Source organism: Cygnus olor, chromosome 7 (genome assembly GCF_009769625.2).
Source record: "Cygnus olor isolate bCygOlo1 chromosome 7, bCygOlo1.pri.v2, whole genome shotgun sequence".
NCBI lineage: Eukaryota > Metazoa > Chordata > Aves > Anseriformes > Anatidae > Cygnus > Cygnus olor.
In genome coordinates, this window is record NC_049175.1 from 2,844,827 (window position 1) to 2,865,732 (window position 20,906).

General features: G+C 33.7%; 1 protein-coding gene across 50 annotated transcripts in view; it reads right to left on the minus strand.

Moving 5' to 3' along the window:
* Positions 1-20,906, minus strand: part of KCNMA1 (potassium calcium-activated channel subfamily M alpha 1) — a 481,181-nt gene that overhangs the window by 185,994 nt on the left and 274,281 nt on the right. For all 50 annotated transcript variants that reach the window (XM_040562756.1, XM_040562749.1, XM_040562748.1 and 47 more), the window contains 2 exons: positions 8,509-8,602; positions 4,283-4,394 (listed from right to left, as the gene is read on the minus strand). In XM_040562756.1, the coding sequence (XP_040418690.1) occupies positions 4,283-4,394; positions 8,509-8,602 (206 nt within the window). The remainder of the gene's footprint in view (positions 1-4,282; positions 4,395-8,508; positions 8,603-20,906) is intronic.

The following is a 20,906-nucleotide window of genomic DNA, read 5'->3' on the forward strand; positions in this document are numbered from 1 at the left end:
TAAGGCTTTATTTAAATCACTGTAGTTCTACAGTCAATTGTTCCTCATTCACATGTTCTTGTAAACATGAAGCCAAGATGATTTTACATACCTAATCTTCCTCTATCAATATCACCCTGTCAAGGCAATTCATTCCTTTGTTCCTTATTACAATCTGTTCATAACTTTAATACTTTATTTTTAATAATCATGCAAGTGCATGATAAAAGGCATTTCAGTTATCTGAAGTGCCTTTGCTATCACGGAAGATAGAGTAACTGTTTTAAGTGGAGTGTAGAGTGTTTGTAAATCATTACTGAATAAGGCTGGAAGATATTCATGCGTTGCAGGGCTCTCCAGCTTAGTAGACTGCAAGCTATCAAACAAAAAAAGATCTGATCTAAAACTTAACTGTAATACTCAGATCATAATGACTTTGTGTTAAGAAATGAGTTTTGCCACGGCATCATTTCTGCCACTGGAATTTTTTTTGTTTTCTTCCAACAGCATTTTCAGCCTACCTTCACTTAGACCGTAAAGAAAGCACATAGACAGTAATTCACTGAAATTATTTGGTTGAATATAACTGTGAAAATGACTTGTAAAATCTTTACAGCCAGAAACTCCATCCTTTGCATAACCATTTTTCCCTTGGAAAGATTCTCTCCACTCCACAGAAGCCTGTGCTTGAAGTAGAGAATTGTCCTTTTATCACTATCAACAAATTTCTTGTACAGTGCGGTGCAAGAAGTGTTTATGATTTTATGAAGCATAACTTTAGTTTACATGTAAGTATCTGCACAATTGCTACTGTTTGCAAAACAGTGTTGGAGAAATGTCAAGGGGATCTAGATGCAAATGAACTTCATCTGAAAACACAGTGATGTTTTTAACTGTACAGTTTTAAGTCTCAGCATAGTAGATTTAACTCCACTGACTATTGCAGTATATCACTGAATTGCTTACAGATTTATTTCCTCCCTTTCTCTACTTATCACCTATTCTTTCAATAATATAGTATGCAGATCATTCCATGTGCCAGCTGTATTCTGCTCGTATGTTCTCTTTGCTTATGCTACCCTTTGACAGCTAAGAAAAATGATACACTAGAAATCTTTTCTAAAGGGATTTATCAAATGTAAAAATGTGTTATTTTTGTAGGTTTTGAGTGCTGTTGTGCCTCCAGCTTTATATTAGACAGTAAACACCCTACCATTCACAGGAACAGTTTGATGGTAAAGCATAATCTGATCCTTCTTAAATTCTGAATTTTGTTTGCATACTGGAAGCTAGCTTGAGGATTAGGTCTGAAACATCATCCCTTATGAATACTGACTGAAAATTAATTATGAGATACACAAATACATTTCGTGAACAAGTGAACCCCAAAGAGAATCAGGAAAAGGGGAAAGCTTCACATACTGAGTTAAATAATGGTTTAATAGTGGCATTTCTGAACTAGCATAGGAGTAGGAAGAAAACCAACTGGCTTTCCACTACCGTATACTAAAAAATTATTTATTCAGATGACACGTCCTCTACTACATGTCTTTCTATGAGCATTTAGTGCTCTGAAGACCAAGCTTAATTTTGACTTAGGACAGTGCATTTTTAAAAAAATACTATTTAAAGTATGTGTTCAAATTTACTTTATTATCAGTTAGCTAAACCCCACTGGTTCTTGTGAAATCAGGAATTCAAGACACATTCTGGTGACTTTCATTGTTTAATACTTAGACAACTCATCACAGCTGACTAAAATGAATTAGTAGTAAATAAGCTGGAAAGACCCTGGTGCACTATACATTCCAGATAAATTTATTTTTACCATATTTGGGCTCCTGAATTATTTTGAAATGTAAGGTATAGAAAGGAACCCTGCTTCATCAGTAACTGATTCCTAAAACATGCAAAGAATTGCTGGGATAGAGTAAATTTTGAACCTGTTAGATGGTCTTTGTGTTGCCTAACATTAAGCATTCCCTATTTACTAGCCTCACTAGAAGACTAAACTCCCTGCAATTCCTATATCCATGGGAATACTTGGAGCAGAAACTCAAACTTACATGTTTTGAATCATCCTCTGGATGAGCATTCTTCCCTCAATTACAAAAATATGTAAAAGAAAAAGGAAAAGCGGGCACCTAACCTGAAACTAAGTATTACACTCAAAACACCCTCTTTTCCTTTCACCCACAATTCCTGTCCTTCCATACTTCCATAAGTATGTCCCAGGCATTTGGCTTCAGCAGAGTAAATTTAGCTGTCTCTTTAAAAAGAGAATAATACAATTATTAATACAATACAGTTATTAATACAATAATTCTGTAAAAGAACAGACAGTCTTCATTAATACACTTCTGTGTATTTGATTAAAAACTCTTTCATCACAGCATCACAAAATAATATCTTTCTGGTCTAAATTACATTTGTCACAGACCCCAATAATTCACATTTTTTCACAAGTAAAATATTTCAGTAAGGATGGTTTTCCCTCAAGTGAAAATTGCTCTGGAATAGACACAGTGAAAGGAAGTGCAAAGCTCAAACACTGTAAATATGTCACGCCTAAGCCAGCTACATAAAATAATAATAATAGTAATAAAACTGTGTCTCAGCAGGTGATAAATGTCTTAAAAGGATTCAGTCAAAAAACAGGTGAAGTGGGACTATAAACAAGAAATCCAGGAAAAGTGACATTGGTGCAATTAAGAAAAAACAGAAATCCTTTCAAACCTACAAATAAATATAAGTACAACACTTAACTCTGCCTATAAAATGACATGGATCATGAAAAGTTTCTTCTTGATAGTTTTTAAAGTGTTCAAGGTCTCTCATTATTCTTGTTGGTACTGTTAGATTGTCATGTCACCATGAGTCCATCAGTTGTGCAGTTACAAATGGTATTCATCTCAAATAATTACCTCTTTGCCTCATTTCCTTTTTTTTCCATGTGTGCTATTTTCTCATTTCATATTCATTTTCTATGGATACTGTGATTCTAATTTCTAGTCTTTACTCTTAGATCACCTTCTCACCTTCACCTCCAATTTAAATCTGAAAATTCTGGGAAACCGATATGTCAGATTCGAGTACGAAAACATACCCTTCTAATTCACATACCACAAACAATCTAGGATTGAGTGACAGCTAGTGAAATCAGCAATTTTCTTTTAAGGGTAAGTTCATTTGTTATTAACATTCTGAATTTTATTTCCTATCATATAATATGAAACTGTATCACATTTTCTTCTTCAAAAAGCATTACTTAGTTTTACACACACAGTAGAAGAATATGATGAAGACACTAATCATATGATGATTTGTAATCATCTTTCCTGGATGTATTACTGCTTTCTTCTTTGGTGTATTATTAACCACTATAGTGTGAACCCGAACATAGTTATACAATCTATTATGCTCCTTTCATAAAACATTGAATCACAGATCATTTTTGTATCTTTACATTTCTGTATAAAACTGGAAATATTATACTTCTATAAAAGATAGTCTGTTTTATTTTCCTTTCCGAGTGAAACGTTCCAGTAGACCACTCCCTTTGGTTTGTGTGACAATGAGTGCTTGTATTTGTAGAAAACTGAACTGAAAAATGTTAAGGTTCCATATGTTGTCCCCAAATAAAAACTCCCAAATTTTGACCCTCGTTTTACATAACTAGAAAGGAATATGCACTTGGTACAAGAAACTTAACATGCGAATGATGTGTTCTTTTTTTAACTGATTTTTTTCTTCTCTGTTTCTTTTTGCGATACTTTTGACGTGTGACATATTTTTTTCTGTTGAATTCCTAGTGGTCTTTCCTATACAAAGGTTAAACTTGGTAACGTCTACCCAAATGTATTGCTTCGATTGATTTAAAATTTAGCTATATTGGTATAAAATTTGAACAGAACTTGTTGATTGCATTGTTGAAAATGACTAATGAAAATAGAGTTAAGTAAATAATGGTCTGGATCAGATTGTAAACTGTGACAATTACACTAAATTCCCCTTTTTTGTAAAAGCAGCCTCATGTTAGTATTCTCAAGCTGGACCTCACCACAACTTGCAGTAGGAGATTATTAGTCAATCGAGAACAAAATGAACTTAATAAGTGCTTTTTTCTAACATAACCCACCTGTCTGCTGAAATAGCAAATTAACTGCAAGAATAATTTTGGTACTGTTCTTCTGCTTCCATGATGCCACAAGATGAAGGTATCCTCTATCAAAATATGCCAAGCTGTTTTTATAGCAGCTTTATTTTTATAACAGCTATTAAAAGGAAAAAACATTTTACTCACCAAGCCAACTTCTGTTTAAATATACTGACACAAACACTGGAGGGACCGTGAAGAAATCTACTACTGAGTTAACTTCTAGCCAAAACCATAGCTTGTCATTGGCTGCTATGAACTGCAAAAAAAAGAGGGGGAGAGAGAGAAGAATCAGGTTATACTCATGGTGATTGCAAGTGGGTGCAATATTTTCCATTCTAAAATATTAGATTCCATAGTTAGTGTAGAAGTAACTGATGTTTTTAGGTCAGCCCAGACAAGACAAATGGCATCACTTAGAGCAAGTCTGTATTGTGCATTGCTTCATAACCACACTGAGATTAAAGTGAAGTTTCTTCTTCTAACTAAAGAAGCAGAAAATTGATGTGATGGGGTGCAAGATCTGTGGTAAAAAATCTGTTTCCTCCACATTTATTAACAGTGTATCAGTAATATAAGAAAAGTGTAGGTAAGTATAAAATATTTCAAATTATATCACCTTTGCTCTAGCACTCCAAACATGTTGGTAGTAGTCCCATCACGTATTTGCTGTTCACAGATTTCTAAATACGTGATAGCTTACAAAGATCCAATTATCATCCTATAGAGAGAGCTAATCACCAGGCTGAGCCCTACAAGGAATAGTTCAGGATAGCAACCGGACTTCAGTCCTGTGAACTGTGCAGTGGAAGAGGTCCTTTCTCTCTGCTTACTATGAAATCACTCTAGGGAATCTAGGAAACTCAGATGTCAGGCATCATAGTTTGAACTTGCTTATTTATGCTTGCTTGCTTAAACAAGGTTAAACAACTATTCACATTCAAGTAATGACTAATACATAAGCTTTGTATAAATACTATATATATAAATACAAAATTTTAGCACATAATGGAGATATCTAATGGAGCAGTATTACTCAGGTAAGACAAAACTCTATCTAATATATTTTAAAACAATACTTGTATTTTCTGAGTTAGAGACAACATCCATTGTCTTTCTTTCAAAGCGTGTACTGGTATTCCATCTGATTAGCTTTCTCCTTTTCTACAATTACATTAAAACTTTAACAGTAAATGTTTATGGTACATACCAACTTTGTTAGAATCCTAGATAAAATACTGGAAAATGGATTCTACTGATGTCAAGAATGTTAAAGTCATACTTAAAAAGAAAACAGACAATAGAACAGAACTTGCCTCGGAGAGGAGTTAAAAATGAAAATGTATTGACATTTTGTTGTTGTGTATTATTCAATTAATCAAACTTTCAGTATGAAAACTGAGTAAAAAATAACCAGTTTCAGCAAAATCTTTCATTTCCCCTCTGTTGAATTTAAAAGTAGACAGAATATTTGGAACTCAAAGTTTTTCAAGATCTCAGATTGATATTTTCTTAATTCACAACATGTATTCGGATCAGCATTATATCTTCCCATAGGGCTTTTCCATAAAGGCCACTCATACTTTTCTATGGAAGTATTTGAATAGATATTCATTTAGAAAGTAACAAAAGCACATTTCATTACAGAAGAAACCCTTACCATGCTTAACAGTGTTAACACGCTATTCTAGAAGAATGAACACAATTCTGTCTTCCAAATAAGCATTCCGTACTCAATTGCTTCCATTCTCTGCCAGAACCCTATTGCTTGATTATCTGCTAAGTCATGCAATTTGGGCTTAGTCAGCAGTTTGCAGACTTCTGAGTTGTCCCATATTTGGACACTAGCTAACAACAATTTTTAAATGGATGTGTGTTTGAATGTCTTGTAGAACTGAAGTTATGGTAATATTTATATGATTTTGAGTTGTGACATCATTTCAGTGTTGTGGTTTAGCCCGGCTGGCAGCTAAACACCACACAGCCGTTCGCTCACCCTCCCCCCTCCCTCTCTGGGATGGGGGAGAGAAACGGGAAAGTGAAGCCTGTGAGTTGAGATAAAGACAGTTTATTAAGACAGGGAAAAGAATAACAACAACAACAATAATAATAATAATAATAGTATTACTAATAATAATGTGTACGAAACAAGTGATGCACAATGCAATTGCTCACCACCCGCTGACCGATGCCCAGCCTATCCCCGAGCAGCCGGCCCCCCACCCCGGCTAGCCACCCCTATATATTGTTCAGCATGACGTCAGATGGTATGGAATACCCCCTTGGCCAGTTTGGGTCAGCTGTCCTGGGTCTGTCCCCTCCCAGCTCCTGCTGCATCCCTAGCCTGCTCGCTAGCAGGACAGAGTGAGAAGCTGTAAAGTCCTTGGCTTGGTGTAAGCACTGCTCTACAACAATTAAAACATCAGCATGTTATCAGCGCTCTTCTCATCCTAATCCAAAACATAGCACCCTACCAGCTACTAGGAGGAAAATTAACTCTGTCCTAACTGAAACCAGGACATTCAGGGAAAACAGATGGAAAAGGATGAGATTTTAAATATTTCTTCAAATATTTTAATTTGCCAGTGAGTTCTCACAGGAGATATTTAACAGAAAAAAATAAAGTAGCTAAAGGTATGAGATGCTTGTTACATAGCTAGCAAAATCATTATTGACCAAATTCTTGCATCCAAAGTTGAGTATCACCTTTTCCTCAGGAACTCTTGCTTAGGCCAGCAGGACTCCTAGAGAAACAAAGTTGCACCTGTACGAGCATTTTAACTTAGATAAGGAATATAATTTTACGTGAATCTTTATTATCCCCACTTACCATACTTTGGCTTGCATCACAAAGCACTTTTGGATAACACAAAGATTTGTGTTGGTTGAAACTAAAACTGAAAAAGGTGTTCTAGCAGCACATCTCACATAATGCAAATAGTAAAGTGTGTTCAGTCCACAGAATGAGAATAGAAAGAGTAAATGACACTCTCCTTTTCAAAAAAAACATACAGTGTGCAAGTATTAACATCAGTATATTCTCTCCTATTGTGCTCTGTTTCTTGATAACGTAGCCTAAATTACTGCTTTAAGTCGACAATATGTAATTTTAATTATCTTAGTAAGAACATACAACCTTATCACCAACACAAACTTCGAAAAGTATCTGGATACTTCTAAATACAGGGTTCTTGAAAGTTCATATGTATCATGCATTGAATCTGCTGTGTCAAAAGTAAACCTATACTGAAGGCCTTGTGGACATCTACAAAAGCTCCTGAGATGCTGAATAATTACAGGTTATTATATATGTTTTTTTAAATGCAGCTTAGAATACATATATAGTAGTTTAAATACTGAAGGAATTTATCTGTTTAACTGAAGGATAGACGCTGCACTTAGTCTGGGTAATGAAATAACCTAGATGCACAACAGACTTACTCACTGAAGCACCAGAAAAAGTTGGTTAAGTTGGTCAGAAGAGAAATAGGAGGAGCTAAACTGCCACTGTGACAAAGAAAAATGAGCTTCTGTGATTTGGAAGAAAAATGGGCAAAGGAAAATCGTGAGGCAATGTTTGTATGAAATTTAAAGGCCAATGTGGCAAGCTTTCTGCTCTTATAAAGTTTCCATCATAGTTCTGCTATGTTTTATGCCTTGTTTCCACCTATTTTCCAGTTATCAACCACCAGTTAACCTCACAGCATATCTCAATGTCCTGAAGCCATAGGAGGAAGGAAAGAAGGAAGGGAAAAAGGAAACATGGAAACACTTGAATTGCAGATATTACTGTCCTTTTTTTTTTTTTTTTTTAAATGCTCGTTTCAGATGTACAAAATTTTAGACTATGAAACTGCATTAGTGGATTTTCAGAAAGTGAAAAGGATACTTTAATGATATATTTTTTAGCACATTGGCTGGTATCTTACAATTCTGCAAAGTATTCATTAGCAGTCTGGGAAAATGGATGTTCATAAAACTGATTATAGCCTCTGTAGCAGCTGTTATCTCAACTCCAAATGCCAAAGACAGATTTAACAGCACAAGAATAATTCAAGTATTCACACTCACTGACAACACTGAAACTACTTTTGACTTTACTGACCAGCACTGACCTATAATAATTTTCACTTTCTGTCATACTAGAATATACTGGAACAGACAGTTTAAGCTTATAAACTATGGGTTTCCTTAGTTATCCTATACACTTATCCTTACTTCTTAAATATTCTCAACCAAAAGCTTTGCTCATACATTTTAGAGCTTGGCTTAATTTTGTTCAGTCATTGTAAAGTCAGTCTGTCTTCAAAGAGTTTCCTATCTAATATTTATATTCCCTCTCTGATGCATGTTATCAAAGACAAACTACTTACACGCAAGCCGAAGTAGAGTAGGAAGAACACATTGAAAGCCATGTCGATCTGTAACGTGAAATCTTTGTAGAAATTCTGGCAGGACTCTATTGGGCTATTTGAAAAAAAAAATCAAAGTAAATTGTCAGTATATGAGTTTCTAATCTGGTGAGAATTTTATGCATTTCATTTAAAAACTTGATCAAATCTCTATTTTTCCAGTTGTTTACAAGATACAAGCAAGCATTTCAAATGAATTATTTCATTCATTCAGTTAGTCATTCATACAGTCTTAATATTTACCTGTTCAGGTAATATCTGAAAATTAACATGCAGATACCTTTAATAAAAGACAAGCAGGAAAATAACCCAGGACTCCTTAACCCCACATTAACCCTTAAAGAACTGACTTCTTTCTATAGGAACGTACCTAGTAGACTTAAGGAACAAACATAACAGGCACACAGCTACAGTGAAATATTACGTTTTTAATTTAGTTTTTATTGTAACATAAAACCTTAAAAAAAAAGTTGCTTAGAAATACATTACCCATTAGCAACCTGAGGCACTTATTTTTGTAGAATCCCTTGCTTACAGTAAGTTTTGGGTTTGTTTGGTTTTGTTTGTTTGTTTTGCTACTTATGAACTTGATGACAGTACTATGAGCTGAGTAGAAAAGCAGCATAGCCCACTGGTAAAATTAAACAACAAAATAAGTTGAGAAATTTGAAGCAGTACTCTAAGGGTTAATTTCTGCATGCAGGTTAATTAAATACCTTCCTGTGTGTCAGGCAGCCATTGCAAATTCTAGCTTACTATATTATGCTTTATTTAACAGTGGGACAAGTCCAAAGCATACTCTATACAAACTGGTAGTTTATAAACGTACTTTAATCTAAGGAAGGAGATAACTTCCATGAGTGTGATTAGTGATTTATTTGTGAGTTTTGTAAAACAGGTTGGTGAAGCCACAGAACAGTGTTGAATTCACAGACTGCGGTGAAAGTCATGTCCCAATATATGCTGATGTATATACTACGTATATATAATGTCCCACTATATATACATATATATACACATATATTGCAAATGATCATGTATTCACAATGACTAATAAAGTAGAAAACTAAAATGTAGATCATTTGGGACCCCTGAAAACATTCTTTCAGGAACGAAGAAATTCTTTGGCTTCCCAGGTCAAATAGATCACTGAATGTGACTGTAATACCAGTTCATATAGCTGCAGCTCTGCAAATATAATGCTAGACTGCTCAACAAGCAAGATTCTATGCATTATGAATGTCCGTTACCTAATTTAAGGCATAAAGGAAATTACCCGGGCTACCAGGTCATTACACATGCAGCCAAATTTTCCATTCCTCGTATACATCACAGATCAAAACAAGTTAAATACAACATGCCCTCTCTTGGCTTTAGATGCATGAATGCATACAGCAAAATTCTTCTTGATGTACAATAGCTTTATATTTTAAGAAACTACAGTGATACAGCAAATTATATTAAAATTTTGAAGAAAGCTATTTATAAAGACATTGAAGTTATGAAACATTTCTGGTATAGATCAAATAAAACTGATTTAGAAAAGTAGGCAGAAGTTAAGAGAAGCCAAATGTTAGCATATAGGACAGAAAATAGCATTTTGTACTTCACAAATACAGGTTTAGCTACAAAAAGAGTGAATGTAATCTGAGAATCCAACATACTCATTTTCTGTACAGCATTACTGAGAGGAAAGCATTTTGTTAAAATAAGATCACTATCATCTTATGCACCCTATCAACAGAAACCACAGAAAATGCCACAGAAGCAGAATGAAAAATCCTGTACCAACCCAGAGGCTGAGACCCCTGATTCCAGGTTAAGTTTCTGTAAAAGCTGCAGGCATTCACTGAAGCTAATGAACTTGCACAAATATAACTAGGATAGAGATAGCTTCATTATCTTCCTCTCCACAGTGATTTGGTACTTGTCATAAACATTAAATAAGGTCAGCTAAGGTTGCAGCTAACTGCTCTCCTTTTGTACTATTGTCCTTTGCAAAAACCTGCAAGATCTGAAAAATTATCTAATACATTGTCGTCTTCTTTGCAAAATACTTAGCAGTACGTAACAGTGAATCATAATCCTGATTTGGGACTACTGTTTATCAGTAGCCCTTTTTAAGCTACTCTTACTGCTAGTTCTCGCTCTGTAAAACATCCTTCATTTCAGATATCATCCCTCTTTTTCAATTTCTAAATTATCCATCTATAAAACAAACACAAATCTAGCACCTAGGTTAGTTTACCTAAACTAGGTTAAATTATCCTAGGTTAATTTAGGTTGGATATTAGGAGAAATTTATTTACTGAAGGAGTTGTGCAGCACTGGAACAGGCTGCCCAGAGAAGTGTTTGATTCGCCATCCTTGGAGGTCTTTAAGAAATGTGTAGATGTAGAATTTAGTAGCATGGTTTAGTGATGGACTTCAGTACTAGGCTAAAGGTTGGACTAGATGATCTTAGAGGTCTTTGCCAACCTGAAAAATTCTATGATTCTATGGTCCTCTTTATTTTAAATAAAGATTACATCAGAAAGACACATCATTAAGGCTAAATAAATGATTACTTATACACAGGACATATAACATTTTGTACTGCAAGTTATATTTTGGTGATATTACTCAGTTTGGATTTTTCAGTTTCATCTGTAGCTTGCATCTGGGCTGAGAGAAAAAAAAAAAAAGAAAAAAAAAGAAAAAAAAAAAAAGACCACTAAGCTTTATCATTGCAGAATTCAGCCTGCTGCAGAAACGAAGCCATTTTGAAACTTCCCTTGCACCAAGTTTTCCCAAACCATAAGTGCTATAGTTCTTACGCTCCCAGGCAATATATTGCTAGGATCTCCAGGGCAAATAACGTGTTCCCTATTTTGCACTAAAATCAGATGGCTTTTCCTATGGGATTTCACCTTTTTAGGCCATCAAAGGTATCACCTTTGAAAGAGATGACTTCTTGTTTTTTCCAAAGAAAAAGTCATAGCACCAATTTTATTTGATTTATCATAGGGATATCCTGTTGATAATCTATGAAGCACTATAATATCCCTTTGCCCTAACATCTCTGTATGTAATAAACTATATCCCATAAGGGATGCCTGATTTGAGGCTGGTGGCTTTATTAATCTCAATGTTTATATCAAATTATTTGCTGCAACTCTATGCTCCATGCTACCATTCAATATAAATTCATGTAGAGAGATAAAAGTAGGCTTAATTTGCCTAATCTGCAGTAAAGACAGAGCCTTACTTATTTGCCAGGTATGGGTTATCCTCTGTTAATTTTCTTCCTTCCTCTCATGCTCTTTCAACACTACTACTCATTTCAGTTTCACATTACCTTTATTTACTTGTTCTGTTTATTATTACAGCATTTTTACAGCAACAGTAGCACTTACAAAGCCCAGTTATAGAGGCATTATAAGCATAAATTCATTCACTAAGCAGGAATGACTACATGAGTAAGAAAGTTAACTTTACACAGATGGAGCTAAATGTTGACAAGAAGTAAAGCTGACAGGGCTTTGAGCTGCAGTTAAAAATGGGCTGTGCAGCTTCTATCAATAAGGCATGACATATCAGTCCGTGTCACACTGCAACCATTGTCATTATGCCATTATGACAGAAGCAAAGGGAAGGAATTCTACATTCATTCAGACTTTACACCAGTTTTGCCATCATAGTGACATCTACCTGGATGATTTTACATGAAAATTTCTCCACCGCAATGGAAAATGTTGTGCCTACCCTACTCAGTACTTGAAGTAACTACTCAATATGTAATTTCCATCTCCATTTTTTCGGTGAGACGAAGTGGACTATTCTGGTTTTGACACATCATGTCCATCTATTCTTAATGTTTTTCGTCTCTCTCTCTCTCTTTTTTTTTTTTTTTTTTAATGACAAGGCCTGCAAGCCTAGCATAAGTGCCAGTTTTTAATCTAGGTGCAAGTAGTTACACAAATAAAAGAGGTTAATTCTAAGTCAAATTATTCTGGTTACAAATTATCAAGCATTCTGAAGAAAAAAAGTGCTTTGCAAAGACACATAGAAGTCCATAAAGGAAAATGATTTGTGCTGTAACTAGGAAATTACTAACGTTAATATTGTACCACAGCTTCTATAAATTTGGAACTTTAAGAAGTTATTGAAAATTTAGAAATTGAGAGAATTGAGAGAAAACGTCCTAATTTAAGATCTTAATTTTTGGAAGCAAATTTGTCTTCTGAATAATGGTGGAGGAAAAGTTAAATCCATTATTGAAATTAGATAAGCTAAAAAATAAAGAATAATGTTAATTAAATGAAATGTAAAATTGAAAAATTTGGAACTAAAAAAAAAAGTCATTACAACCTCAGCATACCAGAGAAAGAAATAAAATGACCTGATACTAAGAAAAAATAAATTTCAAATTAAGTTGCACAGTAGACCATTATATGAAAATATAGTACAATGTTAATTTTCTATCAGAAGGAATGTCCGGTGACATTGAATTTTAAGATCAAGGGATGGTTTTGTCAGGAAATATCAGTAGATGTGGCTAAAATATAACCAACACAAATAAATAGATGAGAGAAACCACTCAATATTTAGAATCTCTTTAGTATCATATATTTTAAAGACATTCCACTCACTTGCCATTTTCAAATTTAAATTGAACGCAATTAATACTTATTAATTGAATATATAAATTATTTGTTCATGATTTTGTCTGAAATCACCTTTTTTTCTCAATTACTTTCAGTGAAAGCTCCCCTATAATTTCACATTCCTTCAAATTTATTTATAGAACAAACCCAGTGCTACAAGACTTAGAGTTAAAAAAAAAAAAAAAAAGTCACAAATTTGATACGACAATGTTCCTTTGCACCCCTTTAATATATATTTTTAACAGTACAAGGAATGGAAAATTATGGGTGTTGTGATTAACTTCTTGTTTCAGTGACATAGTACTAAGACTAAACTATAGGAAAAGACAGATGTATCATTTAGTATAAGCAATGTTCATTCAGTGCAGAATACTTTCTATTCCTTTTACTCTGGTTTAGTTGTACTACTCAGAAGGGAATGAAAAGTTAAAATATTATTTACAGAAACTGGTATGAACATATAGCAAAATTCTAAGGATAGATGGATGCCTAGCAAGCGTCATCCCTGTGAAATAAATATCATAATTATAGTACATCAGTGAGACTAAATAAGAATTGAAGTTGTCTAAGATCTCACAGAGTGACAAAGAGCATAACAGTTTTTCCTCTCTTAATTCAATGGCTTTCACTTATTAACCAAGTTAGGGTAACAGAAAGAAAAAGTATTTTCTTGCAATTCATGTTACCTTCTAATTGTAAGAAAGCTTGATAAGTGATTCATTTTATAAGGCCTTTCTTTGAATTATAACATCAATAAGCTCATCATTTGTTTGACGGAAAATGTCTTCTAAATTACTTCACTCTCACTTGACATGATGTCATCTACCAACATGGAAGCTTTGCTGCTAGCATTTTGATTTAGTACTGAAAGACATCCAGGAAAACTTAAGCTTTCCCTCCCCAAGAGAGAAGAGCAGTCAGCTGGATCAGAAAAATGCCTTAGTGAAGGCAAGAACTAACTTTACCCCTACTAGAAATGCAATGTAATCTGCTGTCACACCCCTAGGACTCGGGATCCATAAAAGTCCATAGGCCCATTACATTCTTTGTTACCGATATTTTCTAAGTTCTGTGTACCTGAAGGTAGTAAGTGAAGGAGTAACAATCCCTTTCTTACTGAATTTTATTGACAATTATCCCCTAAGTCAAGGTTAATGCTGTGACAATTTCCTATACCTTCTTGTCAATGGTAATAATATATTACAATTATTTTTGATCACTTAACCTCCTACTTCTAAAGTTAACTCTGTTTCTCCTATGCACACACATACGCAGATAACTTTCTGCTCCCAGCCATTTCAGTGTCAAATCTTGGAGCTTCTGTTTTTGTACTCATAAGTAAGATGCTGACTGTGCTTGGTTGTCCTTCACCTTCATTTATTGTAGCTTCTCCATGTCTAAACTCCATATTGCCTATTACTTTCTCCTCCTGTTCCTTCAGAAAACTTCAGACAAACATTCTTGTATATCTTCTTAGGACTTCGACAAGTGTCTTTTTCACATTCTCTGTTCCAACTGACCTCTGCATAATGAATTAAACCATGATTCCCAGTCTTAAAAACTCCACAATTTCAGTATGCAATCAAATTATTTTGAATTAATCCACACTTTTCTTTGTTTTCACCTCCATTCCTGCCTTTTCTATATGTGAAGTGGACTCCTTACTTCGCTTCCACATGCATCTCTTTCATATTCCTTTTCAAAATGTGTTACTGACCTTAGGCTCATAGACACTATAAACCATGTCTTAGAATTACCCAGCATCTTCTTTGTTCAATTTTAAAATAAATTTTCAAAATATAAATTTAATCAAGATAAAAGATGAAATGCCAAATAATGTGAAATAAAGCTATCTTGCAAGATTTCTGAGACATTTGCTTAGTTTATAAAATTGCAAGCATGTAAAGAAAACTGCTTTTCTCACAAATGCGTGCACACATGCACACACAAAAGCAGGAGCAATGCAAGTAACTGTCCTTATTTACCTTTACCTTTCTATCACAGCATTTTCTGTTAATTTTTAACGTGTGATAGATCATAAGCTGGCACTACAATATTGCCCTTCTAGTTCTAATCTAATTTAAAAAATGCATCATGACCCCTCTGCTCTACAGATGCTTTCTACAATTAAGTACTCCTCTATTATGTCCCTAGCCCACAGGGAAACCTTGACAAATTTTAGACTAATTTGGGGTAAAATTAAAAAATTTCTTCAACCTTTTTTTCCAAAAAATACACCATCAGAAGTAATAAGCAACAGCAAAAACAGATCAACCAGTAATAAACTGGTACAACAGAATCATTTAGTAAAGATTTTTCTGAGAACCACTGTTAGAGACATACTGTTTTTCCTTATAATTCATTTACTTTTCTATCTCATGATAAAGAGGAATATTTTTTCTCTAAATGTTCATTTGTTTTATATATAATAATATATTTATATTAAAATATAATTTTGACAGATTCAAACTTTTTTTTTTAACAGTATTAGTTTCATGGTGCATGCTTGCTGACATGTTCATAAAGAAAATTAAGCTTCTTCCAACTAGCAGAAAAAAATGGCTATGCAACTGAATAGAGGTTGTTGAAACTTAGTGATTAGAACCCAGTCATGGAGATTTTTTCTTCAGTCAAATTCCACAAGACAAATTGTTACAAAATAATTTTCACATAAGAAAACAAGCACACATCACAAAACAGAATAAGAGGCTGCAATTTGAGAGTGTCTTATGCAAAAATAATTTAGTTTAGAAAGTAAGACAGAGAAGGACTTCTGGTTGGAAAGACAGAGACTACTAATTTTAATTTTTGTCACATCCATGTATGAAGAGTGAAATGAAGTTGGTACAACTGCAGAACCAGAAGTATACTAACCTATCTCAGATGCTTCAGATTTTCCCTAGCATAACTCTGACTTTTAAAGAGTTATTCGTAATTGACAACATATCTAATGACATAAGTAAGTAACTTTGCTAGTGCTTACTTTATCTAAGTGAACTAATACAACTTGGTAAAAATCAGTGGTGATGTAATTGTTGTGTTTCTGTGAGGCTGTCTGTGTTGTGAAAAAGATGTAAATAAGGAATAAAGCAAATAATTTAATACTTGTGCTTCTCTAAATATGACCACGATATTCTGCAATCTCATGTCTTTCCTGGTTGAAAAACTACTTCCCAGTATAACTGCTTCCCAGACTTCATCTTTCTTATTCAAGTTTTCCATGAATTTTAAGTACATTTTTGTTGGCTGTTCTTGTAAAATATAAGGCGGCCTACCACAAAACTCAAGCAAAATCAAACTCTTACCTTCCTCAGCCCCTACTCTAAAATTGTAAAGAAGTATGACTACAGGAAACTTTTCTTCTCATTTTTATATTCAATTACTGGGAACTACAGAACATTAAATTTCTCACTCTAAAAACAGCATATTTCCTAATACCATCAGAATGTACATTGAGTACTGCTTACAGCATATGTCTTCTCTAATTACTGACTTGCAAAAACAAAAGCTAAAGGAAGATTCCTGTGGTACAGCTAAAGTTTCAGAAAGCGAGTGCTAAAACAAACATAAGTAAAAAGCCCAGTGTCAATCTCCATAACCTTGCACATTCTTTAAGGTGTACACACTTTTTTGCAAAATACTCCAATAAATTCTCAACCCTGCTCAAGATATCTGCATCTGAAGAGCTTTGCCTGAGAACCACATAGCTACGTAGGTAGTATTTTACTTTGCAATATATTTACTAATTGTTTACCAAAAGCTGAGAACACTGGCAATTGAAAATGGTCTTACATTACCTTGACAAAACAATCTCACTGATGAAAACCCAATTATAAAAGAATGATGGAGCAACAATTCCAGGGATTAAATTTTTAATTAAAGTTTTTTTGTGTGTGTGAAACTACTGGGATAATAAAGAGAAAACTTCCAGTATACTGTTTCAACTAACATTTTATTATTAACCTTTTTGACAATATTTATTAAGTCTCTTCAGTTCTCTCTGATATGGTAATTCTGTTAAATTGCATACCCTATTTATTGAAGTTGGCCATCTTGCACGTTTCTACTCTGTAGTTAGACCCCTTTCTATTGCTTCTATTCTGATTATATGATTTAATATAGAGATGCTATTTAATATTCTTTATCAAAGTCTGGTAGGGAATAGTAAGTTGTAGCTGTTTACTCCAGAAAACAGAAAATAATTGGCTACATGAAAATGCAAATATTTTATATGATGCTTCTAGAATCATGATAATCCCTTCTCCATCTTCCCACTGAATTGAACAAATGGAATCTAGTTAAGTTAGCCAGAAATATACCAGAGGCATAAAGCCTTTTCAGTTAAAACATAGCTAAACAATAAAATAAATTCTTTAGGGAGAACAGAGAATCTCAAAGGTTTTTTAAAACAGTGCCAAATAGTACTTTTCACAGAGGGATTTATTGGCTACTTACAGTGCTTTGGATATTTATAAATGATTTCTAGAGAGCAACGTTTTTACATATCAACACAATGATCCACATATGTGAAATTTCTAACATTTCCTACAGAAAGGAAGAGGAGAGGAGAGGGCCTACAAACAACTGAACTCTTAGCTAAGAGCCTGTTGGAATATATGTATAGGCACCTGACATTCCAGCAGAAGGAGGAGTAGGTGACTTTCTGAGATTTTCTTCTTGCTCTATTTCACATGATTCTGTTTTGCAGCTGCTGTCTTTTGAAGCTACCCAAAGATGCTTTCCACACGTGCTATGAACTTTCCTCAATATTGAAGTTTTCAACATCCAACCATCACCATTGGTATTTAGCTTGAACTAATCCTCCATCTCAGTGCTTTTTGTCTTTCTACTCTGTTGATGCTGCTGTCCAGCTTTTAAGTCTTCCTCATCTGGCTGCACTCTTCAAAGGAACAGGTACAATCTTCAAAAATGAGAACATACTTCTGCTTGACCTACTCCAGATGGAGACTATTAATCATTTTGCTTTTGTATATCAACATAAAACTGAGTTTTGATTTTCTGCTTGATACATTACAAACATTAGATTCCTCCAGATCATTTTGAGGATTGTTTCCATACGCTTCTTCCTTGTTATGTACTGTAAGTAAAAAAACAAACAAAAAAACCTCTAATCTTTTCCTAAGAAAATTACAGCCTAAATTTAACTATCCTATCTGGAAAACGACAAGAGTACCAGATGATGTGAAGCCTTAAAATACTTACAGTTCATTAATCTGACTGTTCTTTTTGGAATTTGCCTCCTGTTTCCCTTAATTAATAAAAATAACTGGCTACTATCTCATTTTTACTGATTAGTTATAAGCTTGAACCTAAGGTATACTATTGATTTTAATGTCAGTGAATGACATAAACGAGCAATGAAATCCAAAAGCACTGTTAAGTGGTAGATATCTGACATTACATTACTGGGCCAGCTTTTTCAGTCATGCTTTCTAGTGCATGTACAGCTGTTACCCAAGTCTATTATTATCATACAACTATAGCTATATTTTTTTAATTGTAATTTTAAATACCCTAATAAACAGTTACACAAAGCAGGATATATTGTCTCATATTTCAAAGGCATATATATAAATATAAATATAATAATAATAATATATATGTAATATAATATATAAATATAATATGTTATATATAATGTATATAATATAAATATATAGAATATAATAATAATAATAATAATAATAATAATAATAATAATAAATAAAGCTAGAAAACATGGTAGTCACAAACATTTAATAATTTTAGATTTTCCTCTCTCTCATTCCTCAAAAGGACCTGTTAGCCTTATTCACCCCATCAACACAACAGTCCTTAAAGCACCTTAGTAACTTAATACCTAAGATATGCTTTGGGTGCCACAAGTCTCACCAGAATTTTCTTATGAAACAAGGTCATGCGACTCAGCTTCTCCCAAACCAAATTATTATACATCCAATATTTGTATAAATTATCACTGGGAAGTCTGGATTCATATTCTTACTCTACTTTATTAGGAATAACAGAAAGGTGAGTTGAAGCAAAAACCTTTTAGCTACAAAGAGTAACCATCTGATATCTTTGACTATATCCTGAACATCATAGTATAGGTAAGTTTAAATTTTTCACCTTTAAACCAACTCCACGATAGTTAAGGTAACATTTACTCCCAAAATACATACATATTTATGATAGCCCTTTCTATCACTTTTTTTTTTTCCCCTCCCTGAACTCCTGGAAATTCTTTATCATACATAATTTTCAAAGTAATGCACACATACACAGGTTTTTCTGACCTCCATTACCGCCTGCTTGCTAGGTGGATATAAGTACAACCTAGTAAATTTTTCTGCTTGGAACTTTTAATATCGTAGCTGTTCCAACTGTGGGACCTGCTTATTTACCAGTAGTCTTAAGAGCAGATTACCATATTCTTAAGGCAAAATGATGATCATATGAAAAACTCGCTAAAAAAATAAAAATAAAAAACAACAACAACAAAACATTTACCTTGCAAAAGAACATAAATAATTTAAACAAACAAACAATTCAAAAAATAACTCAACCCTTTCCTAATTCAATTTATCAGACAAGGAGACTAGCCTGGAGCCTGACTGACAGTCTCAACCACAGTGACTTTTTTCAATCGCAAAGACAAAGCCCTTTAGATTAATGACAATACATGATTCTTTTTTAGCAGTCCCTTTACCTCCATTAACAAATGGAATAAGGTATTGCCAACACCTGTAGCAGTTGCTCAAATGAATTATCACAAGCCTGGTATAAAACTATTTTATGTCAATGTAAGAAGAGGAATACAATGATATAACAAAATGAATACATAGCAGCACTTTTTTTCTAGCACCACCTTAGCATGGCTTGCAAACATGCACTATATTGTCCAACACCTTTTTATCCAAGCTGCTGTGTGTGAGAACGTAGATGTGCAGTCAGGTTTAGACACTGAGCTACTGGAAAATCAGAAGGACTGGTGTAATAATAGTCCATGTTGCACTGATTTCAGGTGGAAAAGCATCATGCTGCCCTATAGACACGCCTGATCAATTTTACAGCCTTAAAAGAATTGTTCTCCATTATAAGAAAAAAGAAGTAATGAAATATAATTACGTAGAATTTAGAAATAAAATAAAAATAAGTAAATCATGGGTAATCTTGAATAGAAAATATTGCTAGGGCAGCAAGGTGTCAACATGATGGTGATATAACAGTTGTAGATTTGAAACTATTTCTCTTGTTTATTGTTTCGAATATATTGCATGTTTTCATTAGCTTCCTTAAAAGTAAACACCAAAAGCATATTTTAGCTTTATATATATATATGTTCACAATTATCATTGTTCAAACATTATAACATTTCACTATTATTAGCCCTCAAAATTAAGCATAATTTTCATTCTCCAAATCAAATATTAATGTGCAATCTGTAAATTAATGCTGACCCTCCCCCCCAAAAAAATAAAGCACATAGTATAACCTTTTATAACATACCCTCAATGTTTGCACTGATCAACAGCACTAAAAAAATGTTTCAAGTCACTTTCCAAAGTGCTGTTTCATCATTTTATCAGGAAACAATAGGATTAACATTAAATCATATCTTCTACTGTGCTGATGTAGGATGTAAGAACATATGAATAACAGGTTGCTTAGGATGGTCACAATGTCTTTTTTAAAAGGATCTTGGAGCAATGT